This window comes from Armigeres subalbatus, chromosome 2 (genome assembly GCF_024139115.2).
Source record: "Armigeres subalbatus isolate Guangzhou_Male chromosome 2, GZ_Asu_2, whole genome shotgun sequence".
Lineage (NCBI taxonomy): Eukaryota > Metazoa > Arthropoda > Insecta > Diptera > Culicidae > Armigeres > Armigeres subalbatus.
Window position 1 is genome coordinate 208216136 of NC_085140.1, and position 24038 is coordinate 208240173.

Consider the following 24038-nt stretch of genomic DNA (forward strand, 5'->3'; position numbering starts at 1 on the left):
TTTTCATTATATGAATTTTTGGAAGGTTTTGGATACATTGGCCACGTCCAGAAGTATTTCCGGGAACCTGGTTCCCTCAGGGATATAAGTTTGATATGTCGCAAGATGGGTTCCAGAGCTATTCAAAAAAATTCAACTTCCCTGAGAGATACAGGATCCCGGGAACATTTCCAGACGTGGCCCATGTATCTAAAAATCTCTTAAAAATTCATGCTTTGATCTTGTCTTTTAAAAATCCTGAAGTTTGATATGTAGCAAGATGGGTTTCGGAGCTAAACGTAATTTGTACACTAATCTAAGGGAACCAAGTTCCTGGGAACATTTCCGTACGTGGCCAATGTATTTGGATACCTTTCAAAAATTCAACTATTGAGATTGTCTTTCAGAATCATGAAGATTGATATGTCGCAAGACAGGTTTCAGAGCTAATCAAAATTTGTCCACTTCCCTGAGGGAACCAGATTCTCGGGAATACTTCCGGACGTGGCAAATATATCCAAAACCTCTCAAAAGTCATCTTTTGATCTTGTTTTTCAAAATCATGAAGTTTAATATGTCGCAAGATGGGTTTCGGAGCTAATCAAGTTTGTTCACTTCCCTGAGGGAACCAGATTTTTGGGAATACTTCCGGACGTGGCCAATGTATCCAAAACCTCTCAAAAAGTCATCTTTTGATCTAGTCTTTCAAAATCATGAAGTTTGATATGTCGCAAGATGGATTTCGGAACTAAACGTAATTTGTTCACTTCTCTGTGGAAATCAGGTTCCCGGGAACACTTCCGGATGTGGCCAATGTATCCAAAATCTCTCAAAAATCCATCAATTGAGTCTGTCTTTCAGAATCATGAAGTTTGATATGTCGGAACTAGTCCAAATTTGCCCACTTCCCTGAGGGAACCACATTTCCGGAAATACTTCTGAACGTGGCAATCATGAAGTTTGATATGTCGCGAGATATATTTCAGAGCTAATCGAAATTTGTCCACTTCCCTGAGGGAACCAGATTCCCTAGAACACTTCCGAACGTGGCCAATGTATTCAAAACCTCTCAAATTCATCTTGTGATCTTGTCTTTCAAAATCATGAAGTTTGATATGTCGCAAGATGGGTTTCGGAGCTAAACGTAATTTGTTCACTTCCCTGAGGGAGCCAGGATCCCGGGAACACTTCCGGATGTGGCCAACGAGTCCAAAAAAGCTCAAAATTCTGTTTGATTTATCCCAAGATGAGTTGCGGAGCTAATCAAAATGTGTCCACTTCCCTGAGGGAACCAGGTTTCCGGAACTTCCGGAACCATGTCCTGGTAATCCAATTGTATAAAAACTATCTTCTGATACTGCTCAATAATAGTTCCGGCCATTGGCACCATGTTCAAATCATGGGGTAGGTATAAAAAAATAGACATGATGAAGCTTCTTCCCTGAAAATTTCATGGCAATCTAACATAAAATAAATCCACACGAGTTATTTAATTTTGATTCCTAGGTCAGACCGAAACGGATTAGAAAGGAAAACCACAGACTGTGGGGGAACGATGAAACATGGGTTAAGTGAGACGTCTGTTTCTCTGTACCTTTGGTTTAAACTTGCCCGTTATTTTTATAAAATAGGTAAACGTTTCGACAACATAGATATGACACAATTACGTATTCGTGAATGCTGCGAGGATCTCGAACCGAACAATCTTGGAAAAAATGATTTTGTCCATAAGAATTTTTTTAAGTAAATCAAGAGCATTACTCGTACTACAAAGTACTTTATCATGTATTTTAGGATGGTTTTTGCTAAAATATTACCAAACTTAAGTGATGCTATTTTTATTTCGCATATTTTTTATGAATTTGTCAGCTTAAATGTAAATGGTCAGCATTAATGTAATGCTCTAAAAAGTTGGTAAACAAAATGTTCTTACATTCTGAACTAAAATTGCCAATCATCTGCTCACAATTTCAGCAAATATTAGTAAAAACTCTGATTTGTTGCCTATATCGTGCATAAAAAATATTAGACTATGAATTTTGAGACCATAATGCGATCTGGCCATTTTTCAATTGGAAACAATGGGACAAGATTCCCCGTCGAATGCAACTAGTTGATTTATATCAACGGCTGTTCGGCCACATTGAGAGTTGACGTAAAGTCAATGTCAACTTCTCTCCACAAACAGCCTAGATAGCCGTGTGGTGTCGGCAGCCGGTTGTCTGGCTAAGAATAACGCTACGGATTGCCTGTTCCAGTGGTAAAAGTCCACCATACAGGTGACCCCTAATTCTTGGTGTGATGCGGCTTTATGCTTACCGTGCCTATGAATGAATGGTTAGGGGGGTCTAAAATGAACCTAACCGCTAACGGAGCCTGTGAAGCACCAGGGCACCCTTCACAGTATTGAGCCTTTATTGGGCCAACCGGAGCTATGACGTAGTTGACTTTTTGCTTCTCCGAAATAATCGGCTACTCTTATTCAGTCTGAACTTGAGGTTAAATAAGGGTGGGATTATGAGTATGTTTTATTTAGTTTTTATCTAATTGTCACCTATATGGATTCGCTTTATGCGTTTTTCACAGTGTACTCTGTGTTTCGTCTTTGACGTTCTTGATACGATACCGACTTGGTTTCATCGTTGCTGTTCACATAAATGTTGAAGTTGTGGAGTGTATTATCGTAATTCGCAATGGCTACAGTTAGGATAGCTCAAATCAATCTTCAGCACAAAAGAACAGCAACGATTAATCTTTGTAGACTTATGCAAAATGGCAAATCCCAAGTGGCTTTGGTGCAGGAACCCTATTTTCGCAAGGGTAGCTTTTACCTAGGTAACCTAGTGAACCCGGTTTTTGCTGCTTTCAGTAATGAAATGGCAAACTCTCGATCAATGCCGCGTGCATGTGTACTTGTTAACAACGCTATCGTTGCTACACTTATCTCTGAACTAACAACCAGAGATGTATGTGCTGTCACAATTGATGCAACTGGCGGATCCCCCGTCAGGAGATACGTCTATTGTTCGGTTTATTTACTACATGATGAACCATCCCCTACGGATGCTTTCAAACAAGTGGTCAGTTATTGCACGTCAAAAGGCCTTCCGCTAATTGTCGGTAGTGATGCTAATGCTCATCACATCATCTGGGGTAGCTCGGATATCAATCTGAGAGGCTCCAGCTTGATGGAATACTTAAGTAGTACCGAACTTGGTTTACTTAACATAGGCAATCGCCCAACCTTTATGGTATCTAATAGAGCAGAAGTATTAGACATAACTCTCTGCTCCAATAGAATCAGTCACGAGTTGACGAATTGGCATGTGTCAGATGAGGAATCCATATCTGACCATCGCTACATCTATTTTGATCAGTTGAATGTTTCTTCGCAGACCTTGCGTTTTAGAAATCCCCGTTCAACCAACTGGGATCTCTATACAGAGTTGCTCTCGACAAAATTTCATGGATATCTACCATCCATTGAAACTCCTACCGACTTGGATGATGCCGTTGATACTACAACGTTGCATATCGTGGAAGCTTTTGAAGAAGCTTGCCTTGCGTTCTGTGAAAACCTCAAGAGGAACCCCGTGGTGGAATTCCGAATTGGCTAAGCTCAGGAAGCAGTGTAGAAGGAGTTGGAACAGACGCCATTCAGCAGGGACGGATTCTTTCAAGTTGGCTCGCAAAGCTTACAAGAAGGCTCTACGATCTGCTGAACGATTCGGCTGGAAAAACCTTTGTGCAAATGTTTCCAATTTGAGTGAAGCCACTCGATTGAACAAAATTCTTGCGAGATCCAAGGATTTCCAAGTTGGCGAAATTCGCAAGCCAAATGGCGACTACACTTCTTCTGACGAAGAAGCGTTAGAGCACTTATTTGATACACACTTCCCTGGATGTGTAGATATTGCATCTTCGGATGTTCCTGATGTCTTTTCATGTAGTTATGGGTCTTGGGCTCAGGCTCGTAGAATCATAACTACTGAATCGATTCAATGGGCTCTTAATAGTTTTGCTCCTTACAAATCTCCAGGGGAAGATGGGATCTATCCCGTTCTTCTTCAGAAGGGTTTTGAGCATATCAAACATGTTTTGAAAAAACTTTTAGTATGCAGTTTTGCTAATGGGTATATTCCCATATCCTGGCGGGATGTCACTGTAAAGTTTATCCCAAAAGGAGGACGTGCTTCGTATGAAGAAGCTAAGAGTTTTAGACCCATCAGTCTGACCTCATTTCTTCTGAAATGCTTAGAACGCATTATCGATCATCACATTCGTGATGACTGTTTGGCAAACATGCCTCTTCATGTTAATCAACATGCTTACCAATCTGGAAAGTCCACCGTGACTCTTCTACACAAGGTTGTCTACGACATCGAAAAAGCATTTGCTCAAAAGCAATCATGCTTGGGTGCGTTCTTAGATATTGAGGGTGCTTTTGACAACGTGTCTTTCGATGCAATATTGGAAGCCGCACGTTGTCATGGGCTACCTAATATAATTACCAAATGGATTCACCAGATGCTTAAAACCGACATCTCTACTCGACATTATGTCAAGCAGCGATTAGGAAATTAAGTGTCTGTGGCTGCCCCCAAGGGGGAGTATTATCTCCACTTTTGTGGAACCTCGTTGCAGATACGCTATTGAGATTACTCAATAATGGCGGTTTTCCTACCTATGGATTTGCCGACGACTATCTAATATTAATAGCCGGTTTGTGTATTACTACTTTATTCGACCTGATGCAAAATGCTCTTCAGGCAGTCGAAAGTTGGTGTCGCCAATATGGCCTTTCGGTTAATCCGAATAAAACATCTATTGTACTTTTCACGGAAAAACGTAACCGTAATGGTATTCGCCCATTACATCTTTTGACTCTGAAATCAATGTAACGGATCAGGTAAAGTATGTGGGACTAATTCTTGATTCCAAGCTCTCCTGGACTCCTAACATTGAGTTCAGAGTCAAAAAGGCGTGTATGGCTTTCGGTCAATGCCGACGAACTTTTGGTAAAACTTGGGGTCTTAAACCTAAATATATCAAATGGATTTACACAACAGTTGTACGACCAATTTTGGCTTATGGATGTCTTGTGTGGTGGCAAAAGGGTGAAGTGAGGACAATTCAGTCTAAATTAGGCCATCTTCAAAGGATGTGCCTAATGGCAATGACTGGTGCGTTCTCTTCGACTCCCACGGCTGCTCTCGAGGTTCTTCTCGACGTTGTCCCACTACACATACATCTCAAACAAGAAGCACTTTCTTGTACTTACCGATTATGGGTTCTCGGTTTCATGGAAGAGAATCCTGTAAACCGCAGTTCTACACACACTTCGTTGTTACAACTCATGGTTGATTGGGACAGAACAGTCCTTGCTCCAAGTGATCTCACACTCGCTAGTAGTTTCCCTTATAGGACATTTTCAACACAATTCCCCTCGCGGGATGAGTGGACATCTGGCTATTTGGAGAGAAGTATGTCGGACAGCATTGTTTGTTATACTGACGGCTCCCTCTTCGAAGGTAGAGCGGGTGCAGGTGTCTACTCGCGTGAGCTAAGATTGGAACAGTCCCACTCACTGGGTAGACACTGCACTGTCTTTCAAGCGGAAATATTTGCCATTATGTGTGGAGTGCAATCCGCACTGCAGAAACACATAATGGGCAAAGTAATATACTTCTGTTCAGATAGTCAAGCAGCTATCAATGCCCTCGCTTCGGCCAACTCAAGGTCGAAGTTAGTAATCGCATGTCGAACTCAAATAGAGGAACTGAATTCAGTTAATACATTGCACCTTATATGGGTACCTGGCCATTCTTCCATAGCTGGAAACGAATTGGCTGATGAGTTAGCTCGCACTGGAGCATCACAAGACTTTTTGGTCATGAGCCAGCTATTCCAATATCTAAATGTTGGGTGAAGCGTTTGATTAGCTCTTGGGCTTCCACTCAGCACAAACGGTATTGGAGTAGTTTGGATTCATGTCGACAAACAAAATTGTATATCCGAGAGCCATCTCCGGTAGTAGCTAACTATTTAGCTAATCTGTCTAAACAGAATTGCAGTGTCTTAGTCAAGGCCTTGACAGGTCACTGCCGACTCAACTATCACATGGCAAATATTCAACGTGTTGAATCCTTTGTCTGTGATGGTTGTGAATCCGATTATGGAACTTCTTATCATCTGATATGTAACTGCCCAGTTTATGCGCAACTGCGTTTCCAAATATTTGGTAAACACTTACTAAGTGAAATTGACTACAGAAACCTGAACCTTCAAAGTATTCTGTTGTTCATAACCCGTTGTGGTAAGGAGCTATGAGCTTTTGTACGTGTTGTATACGTTGTATGCCCTCTTCAAGGGTACCTTTCCCAAACTTCCCATTTTTCTCCCATCCATATTCCTTTCCTTTTTGTTCACATCCTTTTCCGTCAGGTGCGTGATGAGAAAGGCTGTGAAGGCGATGGCACAAATCTCCCGAATTGAGGTGAACGTGCCCCTGGAGCCGACGTTCTGATACCTGATACCTGATACCGTACTACAAAGTACTTTATCATGTATTTTAGGATGGTTTTGCTAAAATATTACCAAACTTAAGTGATGCTATTTTTATTTCGCATATTTTTATGAATTTGTCAGCTTAAATGTAAATGGTCAGCATTAATGTAATGCTCTAAAAAGTTGGTAAACAAAATGTTCTTACATTCTGAACTAAAATTGCCAATCATCTGCTCACAATTTCAGCAAATATTAGTAAAAACTCTGATTTGTTGCCTATATCGTGCATAAAAAAATATTAGACTATGAATTTTGAGACCATAATGCGATCTGGCCATTTTTCAATTGGAAACAATGGGACAAGATTCCCCGTCGAATGCAACTTGTTGATTTATATCAACTTAAAAACAAATGTCATAGTTTGAACATATAGCATAGTTTTTTCTGTACCTAACATTATCCCGCCATTTTAAAACAAAAATCTTTCTCTTTCAGGAATCGAACCTCGCATCGGTAGTAACAACTTCTATTTCAACGAGACGAAAGGGTTCTACTGCTTGCGTAACGAAACCGGTGACAAGTGCCTGCGGGAGACAAAAGGCCGTAAGCACCCGCGGGTCGACCCGGTTGTGGTTTCCAAGCTGCGTAAGTTTTTCGTCGAACATAATCAAAAATTCTACGAGCTGGTCGGCGAGGACCTCGGCTGGCCGGAGGAGTAAGACCTGTGCCACGGACTGTTTTTCCTGATAGTCGAATTCCTGTATTTACTACCTTGTGTTAGTGTTTTATTCTTGCTGATGAAATGATTACGTCGCCCAACCAGCAGTATATTCCATCTAATCGCACAAATGAAGGTGAGCGGTATTTTCTATTCTTTTGGAGCGTCCAACTCAGGGCACGTTATGGGAAGGTGAGTGCGAAACCGAACTGAATCAAACTAGAGGAGCAGGGGTAGGCGATGCAGAGGAAGATATGGAAGGACGTAAGATTATAATGACGGAAAATGTGAAAGAGTGTTTAGAACTAGCGCTACGTTTAAAAACACGGTTAGATAGGTATTAATTAATATGAAATCGATATTTTCCTACCGCAGGAGTTGCTTATGATATCATGAGGGGGCTCTTCCAACGGATGGTACCGGGTAAAGCTTGAGCATTCGTTTTCAGTTCAGTCATTTTGAAGATAATGATTTTCTGCAGATGTTCCACTAGACAGGTTTTCTGATGGTACGAGTCTGTAGCTTGATTGTGTTTCGATTAGTAGGTTGATTGTAAGTATGAAAAATGATCGAACGCATGGCAGATGACTAACAACCACATTGCGATAAGCTGACGGTGTGGTTGATTAATGACTTTAAGCAGTCCGTTATAGATATTCAAGGACAATATCAGAGGAAATGTTGGGTCATAAGTTTTTCACGTGCATATTCTATTCTATCCTACATATTCTATTCTAATCTATTCTTCATTATCCATACTATTCTATTTTCAAAACTATGCAACTGTGGATTTTGGTCGACACTGGATACGACTTTACAGTTTCTGTTAGAAAACAAATATTTCCAAGATACAAATATAAATGTGAAGATGAATGGGATTTTTAGTACAATCTCGACTTCAGAACGTATCGTGATATTCCACTTAACACTCATCTTCAAACTATTCCTCTTATTATAATTATTAATTATTATAACCACAGTTTTATTAATATTTTACTTTTTGTTGATCCAATAATTATAATGTTTAGGTTTAAAAAATATATAATGACTTGCACTCTCCATCTCCTGTTTGCATCCAATGGTAGTTTTTATTTTTATTTGGTTACACACATCTTTAGAGTCTGTATATATTTGTACATATTTGTACGTATATGTACCAGAACAGCTTACGTGATTATAACTCCAAAATTCTAACATTCTACACAACACACAAGGACTTGCATGTTATTTAATTTCCGTTCACGAATCTCGACATCGTCAGTGGTCGTCGGGCATGGAAGGTGCACATCCGTTCAAGAGCTGAAAACTACGTGACTTTATCACCGCAGAAACATTATCATGTCAAAGCAATGCATCGTAGTCTTGTGTGTCGCCTAGCGGATGCATTCAACAAACTGGGAACTTATAGTTCCAAATATGTATGGTTGTCACCACAGCACAACTGATGATGTTGGTCGGGATTCCTATTGGTGTAGGGTAATTGCATCTAGGGAGACAGCCGATCTCTGAAAAGGTTGCTTTCATTTCCGGATGATATCGTGTCTCCCCTATACTTGAAGCCCACGTTCACGTAGTAGAAATAATTAAACTCCTCGATTCTATCCGTATTTGTGTTGCTGTTCCAAGTATGTGAGAGCGTGGATATTTGTAGGACCATTGGATATGTGTAGTACTCTGTGGGACCTCTTTTGAATCAAAAATCCATTAGAATCAGAGACACTGACGGAGCGTGCCATACGAAAACGGACGTGCTTCACCATTCCGCTTGGTTCGACCCGTTTACTACTGAGCACTCGATTCTGCCCCACACTCCGAATCAGTTCATACAGTCCCGGACAAGGGATACCACCAGACTGTTGACTGACTTCGTGACTGGTAAACTTGTGCACTCCCGTTGGTTGGTTTAGATTTTTTCCTTCACTTAGCATAAGCCATAAGGCGAAGTTCTCTCCCTGTCCTTGAGGCGAGTGTAAGGACAGCGCACTGGCTTCCAAGCAACAAATTTATGTAACACTGGTGCTCCTAAACGAAGGCCAAGCGTGAGGACAGATGAATTTCATTACGAAGTGAGTAACTAGCTTGCGTGATGTGGTTCCGAACCTGTCGGATAAGATATACTTCAGGGATATCTATGCAATACACACAGCTCTTGTCTGTATGAAAGCTATCGAGTGTACAAGTGGAGCGGAACCGAATGGAAACCCGCAGCCCGTCAACCACAGATAGGATATGTAGGTGTAGATACCCGCAAGCACGCTTTCGCCATAACTGCACTTTGGAAGCAGTTGCCGATTGGCGCGAAGGTGAGAATTGTTACCTAATAAGAGGGAAAAGTGCTACCGTGAGGAGATCGAAAAGAAAAGAATGAACTTTACGTTTATAATGGATAGAATGATACGAACCTAAAGTCCGTTCCACGGTGGAGACGCTTGGTAGTTTATTAACATTAACAAATCATGATTGGAAAATGATTGATTTGCCAAAGTTAATAATTTGTTCATTTTTTGTGCGACACGTAGATAGGAGAAGAAGACCCAGAACACCCCCCCCCCCTTTGCAAAACGCATTTTGGGAATAACCTCATATTTATCGTGAATTAGATGGCCGTAATCAAACTAGATCTAAAATTAAGGAGGTTAGGAGAAAAAAGTGTCAAAATAATAGATAGGAAGGAGGGAAAACCGAAATTTTACACATTTTGATGAAACATTTCGGCGAGGCAAAACACCCTAGTGGGACAATGTACTACTCGTCTCCACGCACTGTTCATACCAGAATGCTGATTCATCGATGCGTTTTTCTAAGAGCTGCCTGCTAAAAGGCATTCTGTCTCATAAGTTTTCCGGCAACGAAATATCACTACTTTTCTGGAATGTAAATATTATCAATATGATTGAGATTTTCTACAATTTTAAGATGGTATCACCTAGCTATATTTTTTAACTGTTGCGTGAGGTAAAAATACCCATGAAAATCATTACTGCTAACATATTAAAGCAGTCTTTGCTTAACAGGGCATATTGCCACATCCCCTACGCAGATGCTTCTACCATATAATGGTGTGTATTTGGATAAGAATCAACTTTCTCGAAATTCACGAAACAACAGGAAAGGCTTTATCACACCACATGTCGCCACCAACATTCAAAGCTTTTGCTGGAATTAAAACGAAAGTTGAGAGATACATTTTTTTTTTTTTAGCTTTATTAATTGAGAGATACTGCTTCCATAATAGATTTTTTGTATACAAATGAAAACATAATTTTCTTTTTAAATTCACCAAAAAATAATTTCTGGGATGACAAAACGCTCCTTCTTCTGTTCGTCATTTCAAAAAGAGTAAACTGAAAACCCCATCGTACGGCTTACTCCTACATCCCAGCAAGAGCCAGATTTGTGTGGAGCAGTGTGGTTGTCCGCCACCTTCATGTACACGTTAATAAACGTTCCTCGAATGTACCACACATTCCAATGCCAACGTGAGCGGCGGCTACGTCCAGAAGCGGCTTCAGTTCGTTCCCCGGCGCCGAGTGCAAAATGGTTTCGTAATTTCATTCTTTTGCGCGTACGTATAAGTTGCACATATTCTTGTTGCCTTGGAAGGAAGAGCAGCATGCTACTGCTACTGATTGGCCCGGAGAGACAGGCTTCTAGTTTCATTGTGAAATAATTGCTGTAATTTGCATGTGCTCAGACATGAGGTTTGGGTTTAGTTTTTGCCATTTAAAACTGCACCTACGAACACGTGGTGATGTTGGTACCGACATAGACGGAGATTATGATTAGATGAACAAGCAACCTGCTTCTGTAGGTGTTTTAACTGTTTTATGATGGAAGAATCAGATCTTGCTAAACAGAAAACATGATCAAAGTGAAGTTGAATGCAGTGGTTTAAAGCGGTTGGCTGTTTCAGATTATATTTTTTATCTCACGCGTAGTTTATATGTAGTGTGGAAGATATATAAGAAGACATGTACACGTACAGCCCATTTCCATTCAACTATTTCAAATATATTTTGACAAGGCCGTTACAATTATTTAATAAAAATTATGTCCTATCGGTCTCCGAAAGGTCAATGGGGCGGGGGATATTAAAAATAAATAATAAAATTAAAATCTCCTCGGATTTTTAAGAATGTTTTAAAATCCTCATAATTTACCTAAATCGGAGGGGAAGATATAATTGTTTTTAAATATTTGTATCAGCCAAATAAAGAGAGAGTTAGACTTTACCCAATGATGCTAGCTATATTATATATTAGTAGAGAGATTGATTCTTAAAAGTGGCTGCACTTTGGGCTTATTTGTGATTCTTCTTATCCCTGGGTTTTAATCAGAGGTTTGTTCTGAATTTGCATTTATTATCATCTATTATCAATCTATCTATATCTATCTTCTCATCATCCAACCAGAGGATGTCATATTTTAATGCAATCCTGCATTATTAACATGCAGATACTAAATATGTAAGAACTTGGTATATGTAGGGGTGAGATATATTAGAAATTGGGCAAACGACTTTCAGCGTGCATTGATGACAGTTATGCAAATATCATCCGTATTCGCCTTGATAGAGCCGCGCTGCTGCCATCTAGTGGAGAAGGACGTGTGCGTGAAATCACTGTAATAGTGGAGATAGAAAGTATATTTTAAAATGCTTTTAAAATGTTTTTATCAGTGGTAGGTAACGGGTGGCAACTAAAAAATTGGAATGACTTCAATACTTTTCTATCAGAATAATAATGCTTTAACAGAAATATGACTTAGAATGATTCCTTAGAATTGTCGCACACACAATTTCACTCCAGCATTGCTTATAACATGCCGTCAAAACAAGAAGTACTGCGGCGCGCATTGTAAATTTTTCAAGCAAATAAAGATCAAAATGGCAGATCCGTACAGCGGTCATGGCATATCAGCAAGACTAAGCTGCGCCGCACGGCGAACAACGGACCAGTCAAAGTTTGAAGACTAAGGACAACTCTTTGTATAACATATATTAGATTGAACTGTACTTCTTTCTATTTTTTTCCCGAGCCATTATTTTCTTTCCAATTTTTTAGTAGCCACTCGTTATACTGAAAACTTTTAAATACGTAGGGTTAGAATTTTTCAAAACTACATGTTAGGCTTCTTATCAACACATGTTTTCTTATTCTAAATAATTCAACTGTCGTGCCGATAAACTAAAAGTAAATGGAATTTCTAACCCGAAAATCGAACTAGGGGGAATGACGGCTTTGGCAGGTTTTGTTCTATTATTGTCAGGGGTTTTTTTATGAGTGATTTTGCTCAAATTTGGCCTAAACATTCTTTGCATATCAAAAAATATTGTGGCCAAATTTCATAAAATTCGGTCGACAAAAACCCTCCTGCCAATAATAGAACAAAACCTGCCAAAGCCGTCTGTTCCCCTATTTTTGGGAAAAATGTGTTTTAACATTTTAAAGAATATTTTAAAATTGTCGTCCTATATGCCTTGCCGGGTGAAATAAAAAAGCATCACTCAGTCCCCATTTTGTTTTCGCTCTCCTATTTTCAGCTTGAGCTTAAGCTTGAGCTTGATTGACTGCTCGTAGTTGCTACTCCATTATGACCAGATCAGCTGTTCTTGCACAGAGAACCAACAGATGTTTGCTTGGGACTAGCATACATCTTCAATGTACAAGTACTGGTGATCTCATTTGTTAGGTCACTTTGGCACCTGCCACGTCAGAATGCAAGTCAATGTAGGGAAGGGGGAGGAGATGATGATGCAATCACTCGCCCACTGCAAGCCGAATATACCTCTGCACTTGCCACGAGTTCATGCGGAATTTGTTGGAATTTTTGGGTTAGGTTCGAGAGGCAGAGGGGTCCGTCTTGGTCAACGAGCTGCCAATGTGATAGATAGGAGAAAGTAACCGATGGAATTTTCAATTGGATGTAGGGAAACGAGCTTTTAGTTCATTTCCAATTCTAGCAAATTACTGCTAAAATACTCAAGTTGAAGGTATAGGAATAGAAATGGAAACGGTATGGAAGTCCATTTCCAGTTCTAGCGATTGCTAGAACATGAGAAATATAGAGAAAGATACAAAGTAGGAGAATGGAATGGACCTGGGATTGAACCCACAACCTCCTGCGTATAAGGCAGAAGCAGTAGCTATATGACTACCAAGCCCGCTTTATTTTCGCGCTCCCATTTTCAGGGCCAATAACGGTTCTTTTGCCAACATTGACTAGTGAATAGTAGGCCGTGACTTTGCCTCTTTCTTCGTCAGTCAACGAACGGAGTTGCACGCTCAGCTCGTTCGGCGGAATTAGGCCGCACATTTGGGGATCATGCCAAGTTGTTTCTGGTTGGAAATAATTGTTTTGTAAGTATCCTGTGGGCGTGATTGGGACATTTTTTCATCGGTTTCGACTTGTAATGTCGAAGACGCTCTGGAAGAGCGTCGGATTGAATGATTTGTCCATCAGTTTCGACTTGTGATGTCGATGACGCTTTGGAAACGCGTCGGATTAAATAATTTGCTTATCGGTTTCGACTTGTAATGTCGAAGTAAATTGCTCTGGAAGTGCGTCGGATTGAGTGATTTGTCCATCGGTTTCGACTTGTGATGTCGAGGACGCTCTGGGAAAGTGTCGGAATGAATGATTTGCTTATCGGTTTCGACTTGTGATGTCGAAGACGCTTTGGATTGAATGATTTCAATTAATTGCATATTATTCGGCAACTCGGCCGTACGAAAACCATTTTTTTGTTAAATATCTTGGCTGTACATATGCACAGCATATGTTTCGAAATGGACAAGTGCGATCCTCTCGTTTAATAAACAATGTGCACTCGCTTGGCTGTGGTTATACAATAGTAAAGCGCATGTGGAGATTGGACAAATCAAGCATCCGAAAGATATTCAATTTGCAAAAAAGAGAGCTAACCGCGGTGGAGGTTGGTACTCGGATTCTGATGGCTTTTCCGCAAACGTGACCTTTAAGTGGTCTTGTTGTGTAGGGGTTATCACGCCTATCTAGAGAGTAGGAGGTTGGGCGTTCGCGTCCTCCAAAACAAGTGCATTCTTATTCGCAAATTTCATATCAATTTGTCCATTTCGAAACATATGCTGTGCATATGTACAGCCAAGATATTTAACAAAAAATTGAATGATTTGCTCATCAGTTTTGGTTTGTGATGTCGAAGGGGCTCTGGAAGAGAACTGGATTGTAAAATCTGTTGATTCTCAACGGTTCCGACTTGAAAGAGCGCCAGCATAAATGATTTGTTTTCTCATCGGTTTCGACATGTGATGTCAACGCTGCTGTGGTAGAGCGCTGGATTGTATGATTTGCCCATCAGTTTTGGCTTGTGACGTCGAAGACGCTCTACAAGAGCGCCGAAATAAGTTATTTGTTTTTTCATTGGTTTGACTTAAACGAGTTAAACTGTCGAAAGAACTCTGGACTAGTGCCGAAGCAAATGATCCGCTTTCTCATCGGTTTCCACTTGTAATGTCGTTCGTTCGACTTGAAGTATCGAAGACGCTCTGGAAGAGCGTTGGATTGAATGATTTTTTCATCGGTTTCGACACGTGATGTCGAAGACGCCTCGGGAAACGCGTCGGATTAAATAATTTGTTCGTTGGTTTCGACTTGTAATGTCGAAGACGCTCTGGAAGAGCGTCGGATTGAGTGATTTGTCCATCGGTTTCGTCTTGTAATGTCAATGACGCTCTAGAAGAGCATCGGATTGAATGATTTTCTCATCGGTTTCGACTTGTGATGTAGAAGACGCTCTGGAAACGCGTCGGAATAAATGATTTACTCATCAGTTTCGACTTGTAATGTCGAAGATGCTCTCGAAGAGCGTCGGATTGAATGATTTGCTCATCAGTTTTGGTTTGTGATGTCGAAGGCGCTCTGGAAGAGCGCTGGATTGAAAAATGTGTTCTGCAAGAGCGCCGAAATAAGTTATTTGTTTTTTTCATTGGTTTGACTTAAACGAGTTAAACTGTCGGAAGAACTCTGACCTAGTGCCGAAGCAAATGATTCGTTTTCTCATCGGTTTCCACTTCTAATGTCCACTTCTAATGTCGAAGGTGCCAGATTGAATTGAATGTTTTGAAAAAACATTCGGTTTTCGGCTTGTATTGTCGGAGGTGCTGTGGAAGAGTAAGTCTGATTGTTGCACCTTTTATGGTGAAGGTTTTGTAGAAGAGGGCCGGATTGTTCGCGTCAAAGAAACGTCAATGCGGTGGACCAGCAGAACGCAACTATTCAAATTTAAATTTCGAAGGTGTTGTGTGAGAGTGTCGGACTGGTTGGCTTGAGCTTGAAGGGCCAATAGAGATTATGTTTGGAGAGCTACCGATATTGTTTTGGCATTCCGAGTGGAAGGCTATCAAATTGTATTGGATATGGTCTGCCGGATCGAATTCTATTGGTTTGGCTAGAAAAAAGCAGGATTAATTTGTTTAGTAAATATACATTATTAGTATGTGTATTTTGAATTAAAAAAAATAATTTACATCGTTTTTGATATTGGTTTTAAATGAAATATTTGATTTTGATAATAAATGAGATAACATGATTATTAGATTTGAAAAGTGGAATTGGCTTGGTTGCAAATATTGCAATTGATTTTATTTTATAATCAACTTTTGCTGATGAGCTACAGATTGTATTTGAAAGATGGACTTGGATTAGAAAGATAATCATGCAATGGCAGGCATAAATAAAACTTTCAATTAATTACTGTGGAGATGCTATAGAACACGTACATAGTAGACCAAGAGCCAGTTGCAAGAGCCATCTCCGTATTAAAATGGCTCTCGTACTGACCTTGTAACTCTCGATGACGTCCACACGTCTGGAGTGTGGACGTCCTCACGTCCCAAACTAGCTCACCTCGTAGGATAGGGCTCAGGGTCGACAATCGACCTGATTTAGGGAACACACGGACGAAACGAAGCGGACTATACTAGCCAGGACCAACCACTTGCATGCGTAGGACTACTTTCATTGAAAAAGAAGAATAGTGAGATACATTTAACTTTTGTTTTATTTTTTTTCATCTTATTTTAGGGTTAGTGGGTTAGGGTTAGTTTAGGTTGCGACCGATCGGAGAAGTTGGGGCCCTTTCGGTGTCATGCGGAGATCGTACTCTCAACATACCTTACACAGTTCGGGAAGATGTCGCCTCGGCGGCATGAAGACTCTGTCGGGTGACTTCGGATTGGCCTGAATAGCTGACCGGTCGAGGGTATCGACTGCAGCTGGAGCTCGTTCTGTCTTGGCCGCGTGGACCGACCGGATGCGAGGAGGACTGGTGACGCTTTGCTTCGTTCGCTGGGGTTTTGACGGCAGCTGGAGCTTGTTCGGTCTTGGCCGCGTAGACCGACCGGATGCGAGGAGGACTTGTGGCGCTTCGCTTCGTTCGCTGGGGTTTTGACGGCAGCTGGAGCTTGTACGGACCTGGCCGCTTGGACCGACCGGATGCGAAAAGGATTTGAAACACTTTGCTTCGTTCGCTGTCTGGAGGGCGTGCCCAGCAGTTCCGAGAAAATTATTGCTGCCTCCCCAAGGGGTGCCAGGATCTCAGGGGTGTATCCTGCGGAACTTCGTCGGATGTACCGGCTGACGCGCCGGACGGGACTTTCCCAGTAATCGACGGGTAGTGGTCAATGCGTGCAATGGTCGGGGGCTTCCGATTCCGACAACCGCCGACTGTTGCCGTGGCCGTTTCGGGGCTAGCCTCTCCGGAACAACAATCAACGAGAAACCTCCACCTGGCAATCTAATAATGCCTTAATGACGGTTACGGCGCCCTCAATAGCGGTGACTTGTAACGAACGACGGGACAATTCCCGAGGGAGTCTTCTTTGATGATCACTACTCCGGGTATTTCCCCGGCTGGCGACTTGTCCGGATTTATTCGTCTTGCACGACAAACGAGTGCGAGTAAAGATTTTTCCGCGATTCACGTGGTCGATAGCGTCGATGAGGTACGTCTATCTGCTACGATTGATCAAACACGACTCTCCCCGATCCAACAGATTTCTTCTCCTCTTCCTTTTTCTCCTCTTCTTCACCACCGGATATCAGGTTGCCTCTGTGGTAGCTCCCCCGAGGGATGCGAGTCGTCGTTTTTTTTAGTGTTAGTTGACGTTACACGTTTAGAGTAGAATAATCATAAAAAAGTTTGCTTATGCGATGATTCTACTCATTTTGTAATACATGCGAAGTCTTACAGTGCTTGGTTTTATACTGTCGTTAGTGTAGTTAGTACAAGTAGATAGTTTGACTAGTACATTGTTGTCGAATAAATCGCATCTTCGAGTGAAATGTTGAACAGCAATTTAGAAATCACTGCCTTCATCCATCTGAAGTCACAAACGAAGTTGACACGTCATCTGCTGTCTAAATACTTGATTTTGAAGTTCATTCATAAGCTCAGCATTTCGTCCTTCGTTGATCAATCCTTTCGAAAAACTTCCGGTTATTCGCTTACGAAGGACTCCGCAAGCTACCTTTAGCCTGTTAAACAGAATATGCAACAAAATTTCGTTTGCTGAGTATTCGTTAGTTGCAGAAAGTAATCAATCACCGTTTCAAAATAAACAACAATCTAAATATCGCCTTTTTCAATCAACTTACCAGATTAGCCATCAAATGAATCGAAAAAGGGCATTAAACATGTAGTTCATGATACAGACATTTTGGATAAGCCTAATGATGCATGTTTCTCATGTTTAAATCGTACTTATTAATATTGTATTGGACGAGGCATTTGCGAAGATAATTTGCATTTCAATTCAACAAAGTTAATTACCGAACACATTTTCCATGTTATCTTCCGCTGTGAGCAAGGGGTTATAAAGAGATAACTGATTCTGCTGCGGTGATAAAAAACAATCTTCGTTCCGGCGAACGCAACTTTTAACTCATTTATGAAATTACCTCTCGATTCCTTTCGTCCTTTGTGCTCCATTACTTCCTCCCTGTTCAAGTGGGGCCCGTACGTGGGACGAACAACATTTTTCACGAAACTTTCCGCTTCTTTCCATGGGTTTCACTTTTAGGGGTTCTGTTTTTCCTCCGCTTCAGGTGTTCCGCAAGCAGTCGGTATCCCTCATCAATTGAAGACACGAGCAACTTTTAGTCGCCACTTGAGAGGGTACTTGACGGCTAGATGAGAGGATGCTTGGTCTTAGGGTTTGCGAGTCATTTGTCGTTGGCATCCCGCCACTACCACTATCCGCACCACCATTTTCCTACGGAAGAATCGTTTTATGCTCGTAGGGATATAGGCTGCTGTCACAGTTATCCTAATTTTTTTAGTTGTTGCCAACCCAGCTTCGTCTGAAAATGTGTCAATTCCGTTGTACGACTGGATGGCAGATCTTTAAAGCTATGAACTTTGTAGCATTGAATGTGCTATATCTTATAGTTGCTTAAAATAATTCTTGTAGAGTAAAACATATTTTTGCACTTTTTTTTATTTTTAAAATCCTTGTGTTTTTCATGTCATGATTTCGTAAATTTTTCCTAAGTGTCTTTTAGAAACTAATATTTCTTCGATCTTTCAATCGATTCTTTTTAAATCGGTTGCAGATAATGTTATGCATTTTTTGTTTTCAATAATTTATCAGAACATCCAGACCATTACAATGCATATTTGATGAAAATTTATAGAAAATACCTATTCAAAACCTTTTAAATTTACCTTAAATCTATTCACCTGCTGTTTTTCTTAAACACACAGAGCATATCGTAGGGATACGTAAAAACCTAATGTATTCACGTGTGTCAACCGTAATAACTCGTCTCGCAAAGGTTCGATTTATTACGAAGTCACAAGAAAAAAAAAATCGACGGTGAGCGAGGTATAGAGATATCCGTTCGGAAAAAGTTGAGCCACTTTCTTCACCTATTTGTGCGTGTGAACGATGGCACCATGCCGGAAGGATGTTTCTTTGGTTGAAAGTTGGAAGTACAGCATAAAACAAATATAAAGGATAATGCTAGGGATAACGTCGAAGCCGGGAAGCTTCCAATGCCAGATAAAGGCAAGTGGATTATGATTAGGGTATAGCATTGAATAATAAAGGCTCGTGACCACCTTTTTGCTCGGTTCTGAGGAGTTATGTATTAGTTTTCACTTGACGGCACCATCAACCATTATGCAGGAAGAAACAATGAGGGAGTCTTTTCTGCTTTTATGGCGTCATCATTCTTGGACATTGTTTCTTACAGGAGGATTGAAATCTGTATTATGATGTAAATATTTTTAAATTGAATTTGATATGAATGATATTTGAAGATACCGGATACCGATAATAACTAATTTGTTTATCGTTCCATGTTTGAATGAAAAACATGATTTATGAAGGCCATAAAAACTTTAATTGAACATCATATTAATTTTGGCTTTCTTGCCTTTTTTGTACAACTATGTTGTACCGAAAAACCATCATCTGTGGATCGATTTTCAATAGAGGTGTCTTTGCATAAAAATTCAAACATCATTTACGATGAATGCAGTAAATATATGTTCCAACACTACCCAACGGCTATCCAATTGTTGTTTTTTCGCAACTGATTGCATCCGACTGAAAAAGTTATGTAAATGGTCCCTATTGAATTTTGATCACAACCATTTAAAGATATCAGATAAAAAGAATTTTGTATCGTCTGTAAAAAAAGGTAATGTTTTCATTGCTTTGCATTTACAATTACCACTATTGGGAAGAAACCTATTGGAAAGAAAAATCCAATCATTTATAAATCTTTTCTATCTCATGAACTAATGTCAACTAATGACGCAAATATTCAACAAGTAACGATAAGCAATGCCATTACTTATTCAATAATATTTCAAATATTCGTTCGTGGCAACAAAATATTTTTTTCTCCTTCCTAGCACCCACCAGCTGAACCAAGCCAGGGAAAACGAAATGCAAATTTAAGTAGGTTTACAACGAAACCAACGGAACGACACAGTCACGCTCGCACGCTAGATGCCACACTTATAGAGGGCCAACCGAATCAACGAAGACAATCAACGACCAGAGAGCGCAGCGAGTGCGGAAAAAATAATTCAAAATTCATAAAAATAATATTCGTGCTCGTAGAAGCGAACGACGAAACAGCGAATTCTTTCGGAACATTATTTGGCTGCCAATGTAAATCTTACATTTGATGGTCTAGGGGAAGGACCAGACCATCCAGGCCAAATCATATATCTGATGACGGCGATGGTAACCAGTTGCTTGTTCATTGTGTTCAGAACATATAGAGACATTTTCAGTAGGAAAAAGGATATTAATTAACTTTTTGAAATATTGGATATCAGTTAGCGTTAATTTTTTGAATTAAAGGTATATAAAGCTGGTTTTGGCGCAATTTGTACATGAAACTGTCATCTACGGATTGGCAATCCTACGACTCTCACAGCTAACTTTGAGCCTCTGAGTAATCTAGTATAGGTATCTGGGTATATAAACAAAAATGAGTTCAGGTTTCTTTTGTAGTATGTTATGAACTTGTTGACTGACTTTCAAGAGTTTTTCACTAATAGAATCGCCTTGGTGAGCTCTAGACCAGCGGTTCTCAACCATTATCTTGAGAGGTACCCCTTCGAACTTTTCCATTAAATGAGGTACTCCCTTTGTTTTTTTGCTGCAAATGAAAATAAGCTTAACTCATAAGATATATGAAAAATGGACCTGAAAACTAACGGAATACATCCCCACAAATTTTCCTGATATTTTCGTTCATACATCGAGCTTCCTACAGAACTTGTTTGACTATTGAAGGCTTCCGGGCTCTTGAAAGTAGGATTCCACGCTTCTTAAAAAAAACCTTCCTAGCCTCTTAAAGAGAGGTTTCCGAGCCATTTGAAAAAAGGCTTCTGAGCATCTTGAAAGGATTCCTCTTAACTGCTTGAAAGTATGTTTGCGAACCTCTTGGAAAAATAATTCCGAGCCTCTTTGAGAAAAAGCTTCTGAGCCTCTTGAAAGGAGGCTTCCGAACCACTTGAAAGGAGGTTTACTAACGTTTTGAAATGAGGCCTCCGAGCCTTTTAAAGCCTTAAAAAAAAGTTTGAAGGAAAAAGCTTAAGAGAAGACTTCCAGGCCTTTTGGGCTTCCGGACTTTCCGAAAGGAGGCTTCCGAGCCTCTTGAAAGGAGGCTTCCAAGCCTCTTGAAAGGAGGCTTCCTAGCCTCTTGAAAGGAGGCTTCCTAGCCTCTTGAAAGGAGGCTTCCGAGCCTCTTGAAAGGGGGCTTCCGAGCCTCTTGAAAGGAGGCTTCCGAGCCTCTTGAAAGGAGGCTTCCGAGCCTCTTGAAAGGAGGCTTCCGAGCCTCTTGAAAGGAGGCTAACGGGCCACATGAAAGGAGGCTTCGGAGCCTCTTGAAAGGAGGCTTCCGAGCCTCTTGAAAGGAGGCTTCCGAGCCTCTTGAAAGGAGGCTTCCGAGCCTCTTGAAAGGAGGCTCCCGAGCCTTTTGAAAGGAGGCTCCCGAGCCTTTTGAAAGGAGGCTTCCGAGCCTCTTGAAAGGAGGCTTCCGAGCCTCTTGAAAGGAGGCTTCCGAGCCTCTTGAAAGGAGGCTTCCGAGCCTCTTAAAAGGAGGCTCCCGAGCCTTTTGAAAGGAGGCTCCCGAGCCTTTTGAAAGGAGGCTTCCGAGCCTTTTGAAAGGAGGCTTCCGAGTCTTTTGAAAGAAGGCTTCCGAGCCATTTGAAAGGAGGCTTCCGAGCCTCTTGAAAGGAGGATTCCGAGCTTCTTAAAAGGTGGCTTACGACCCTCTTAAAAGGAGGCTTCCGAGCCTCTTGAAAGGAGGCTTCCGAGCCTCTTGAAAGGAGGCTTCCGAGCCTCTTGAAAGGAGGCTTCCGAGCCTCTTGAAAGGAGGCTTCCGAGCCTCTTGAAAGGAGGCTTCCGAGCCTCTTGAAAGGAGGCTTCCGAGCCTCTTGAAAGGAGGCTTCCGAGCCTCTTGAAAGGACACTTTCGAGCCTCTTGAAAGGAGACTTTCGAGCCTCTTGAAGGGAGACTTTCGAGCCTCTTGAAAGGAGACTTTCGAGCCTCTTGAAATGAGGCTTCTGAGCCTTTTGAAATGAGGCTTCTGGACCTTTAAAAAAAGCTCACAAGCCTGTTGAAAGTAGGTTCCCGAACCTTTTAAAAGGAGGCTTTTGAGCCTGTTGATGGGAACCTTCCGAGCCTCTTGAAAAGATCCTTCCTTTAAAAAGATGGAGAAAAGAAAAAAAGTTTGAAGAAAAAGCTTAAAAGGCTTCCGAACCTCTTCAAAGTAGGCTTCCAGACCCATTGAAAGGGGGCTTTCAAGCCTTCCAGACTCATAAAAGGAGGCTTTGAAGCCTGTTGATGGAGCCTTTAGAGGCTTTAAAAAAAACTTTCCGATGGTTTTAAAAGAGGGAGAAAAGAAAAAAGAAAGTTAAAAAAGCTTAAAAGAAGGCTTCCAGGCCTCTTGGAAGAAAGTTTCCGAACCTCTTAAAATAAGGCTTCCGGGTCACTTGGAAGGAGCCTTCCAGGTTTTGATTAAAATTGTAATTCATCCGCCATTACGCATTTTTGTCCGAGGTACCCCCTGTGCCCGGCGAAGGTACCCCCAGGGGTACATGTACCCCAGGTTGAGAACCGCTGCTCTAGACCAACATTTGAAAAGGGCGTAACAGCCAAAATTTATTCTCTTCAGTTCTGCAGCATCGCAATCAACTCAGTAATTGACATATCCATTCGAACCCACCTTATAAATATTCTATCCACCTTATCTATATTGCGTTTCGTATACGCAATTGCCTTACCATATGTGTGTAGTCTACATACAGGCCTCCTGATCCCAGCCTCCATGGTTCAAACCCAGTCTGACGTATTTCGCTAATCTTTTATAAGGTAACACATTGAAATTCATATCGATTTCTTGTGGTAAATTTTCATAAAGCGTTTGATTGAAATTTTTACGCCCTATTGCCTCATTGTGTTTTCTGCTACCGTACTCGTGAGCACTTTAGTATATGCAAAAGTCTTTAGATAGTTTGTTTTAGATTGTTTGATTAAATACTTATATTGAAGTAGACCCCTTACGTGCTATGTTAAGATGTGAGATCTACTATGGTCACATTGTCAGCTACAGACAAACCCTAACCCAAGGAAAACCTTCCCCAATATCCAACTCCGTGCTACTTATGAGGGTGTCGCTGAGTCGGAAGCCTCTCATTAAGTAAGTACTACATCAACACTTTCTTCCCCTCTTAAGTTACGGAGAAGATGGGCGTGGCCAGGAGTAGTGATTCTAAGGCTTTTGTGATTTTTTCCCTAGATTGAAATCAAGGATCACACTCACCTTGATTTCTGATAGCAATTTGGATAGGGATTTCAAAAGAAAAACATGAGTATCACTAGTGTCCAATCTACGAAGTAAACCGTAACTATAATATGCTTTCACTTGGTAGGGTTTGGGTCACCATGAACTTTTATATCGTTAATTTGTTGAAAAATATCAACAAATTAACGATATAATATGCTTTGCTAAATACTTAAATTGAAGCAGACCGATTGACTAGATTACCACTATTTACCACTATTTAAGTTTAATATGCACCTTGGAAAGCTATCCCTTTGATTTAGTTACTTTTGGTAACATTATGGTCAACACGCGAGCAAATGGCAACTGAAACTCCACCTATGCTAGGTGACAATTTATTTTTGATTTATGTTGTTTTCATTCCAAGGCTACTTTCTATGTTAATGGCCAAAAAGTTTACTATGACGTATATGAACAGGAAAAATCAAATACTTTTAACGCCGTAGTGTTTTTTTTATTAATAGGTATAATTTATGCGTTAAGT

At 40.8% G+C, this 24038-nt stretch overlaps 1 protein-coding gene across 3 annotated transcripts in view; it reads left to right on the plus strand.

The window, feature by feature from the left end:
• The window catches only part of LOC134215819 (heparan sulfate glucosamine 3-O-sulfotransferase 5), a 170856-nt gene extending 150683 nt beyond the window's left edge, over positions 1-20173 (plus strand). The window contains exons 7-8 of one of the 3 annotated variants that reach the window (XR_009980320.1): positions 6982-7340; positions 20106-20130. Coding sequence is in view for 2 of the 3 variants with exons in the window: in XM_062694930.1 (XP_062550914.1) it covers positions 6982-7205 (224 nt within the window). In the remaining variant the exon portion in view is untranslated. Of the gene's footprint in view, positions 1-6981; positions 7935-20105 lie in introns of those variants that run through there. The other 2 variants (XM_062694931.1, XM_062694930.1) reach the window with 2 other exon arrangements.
• The last annotated feature ends 3865 nt before the right edge of the window (positions 20174-24038 follow it).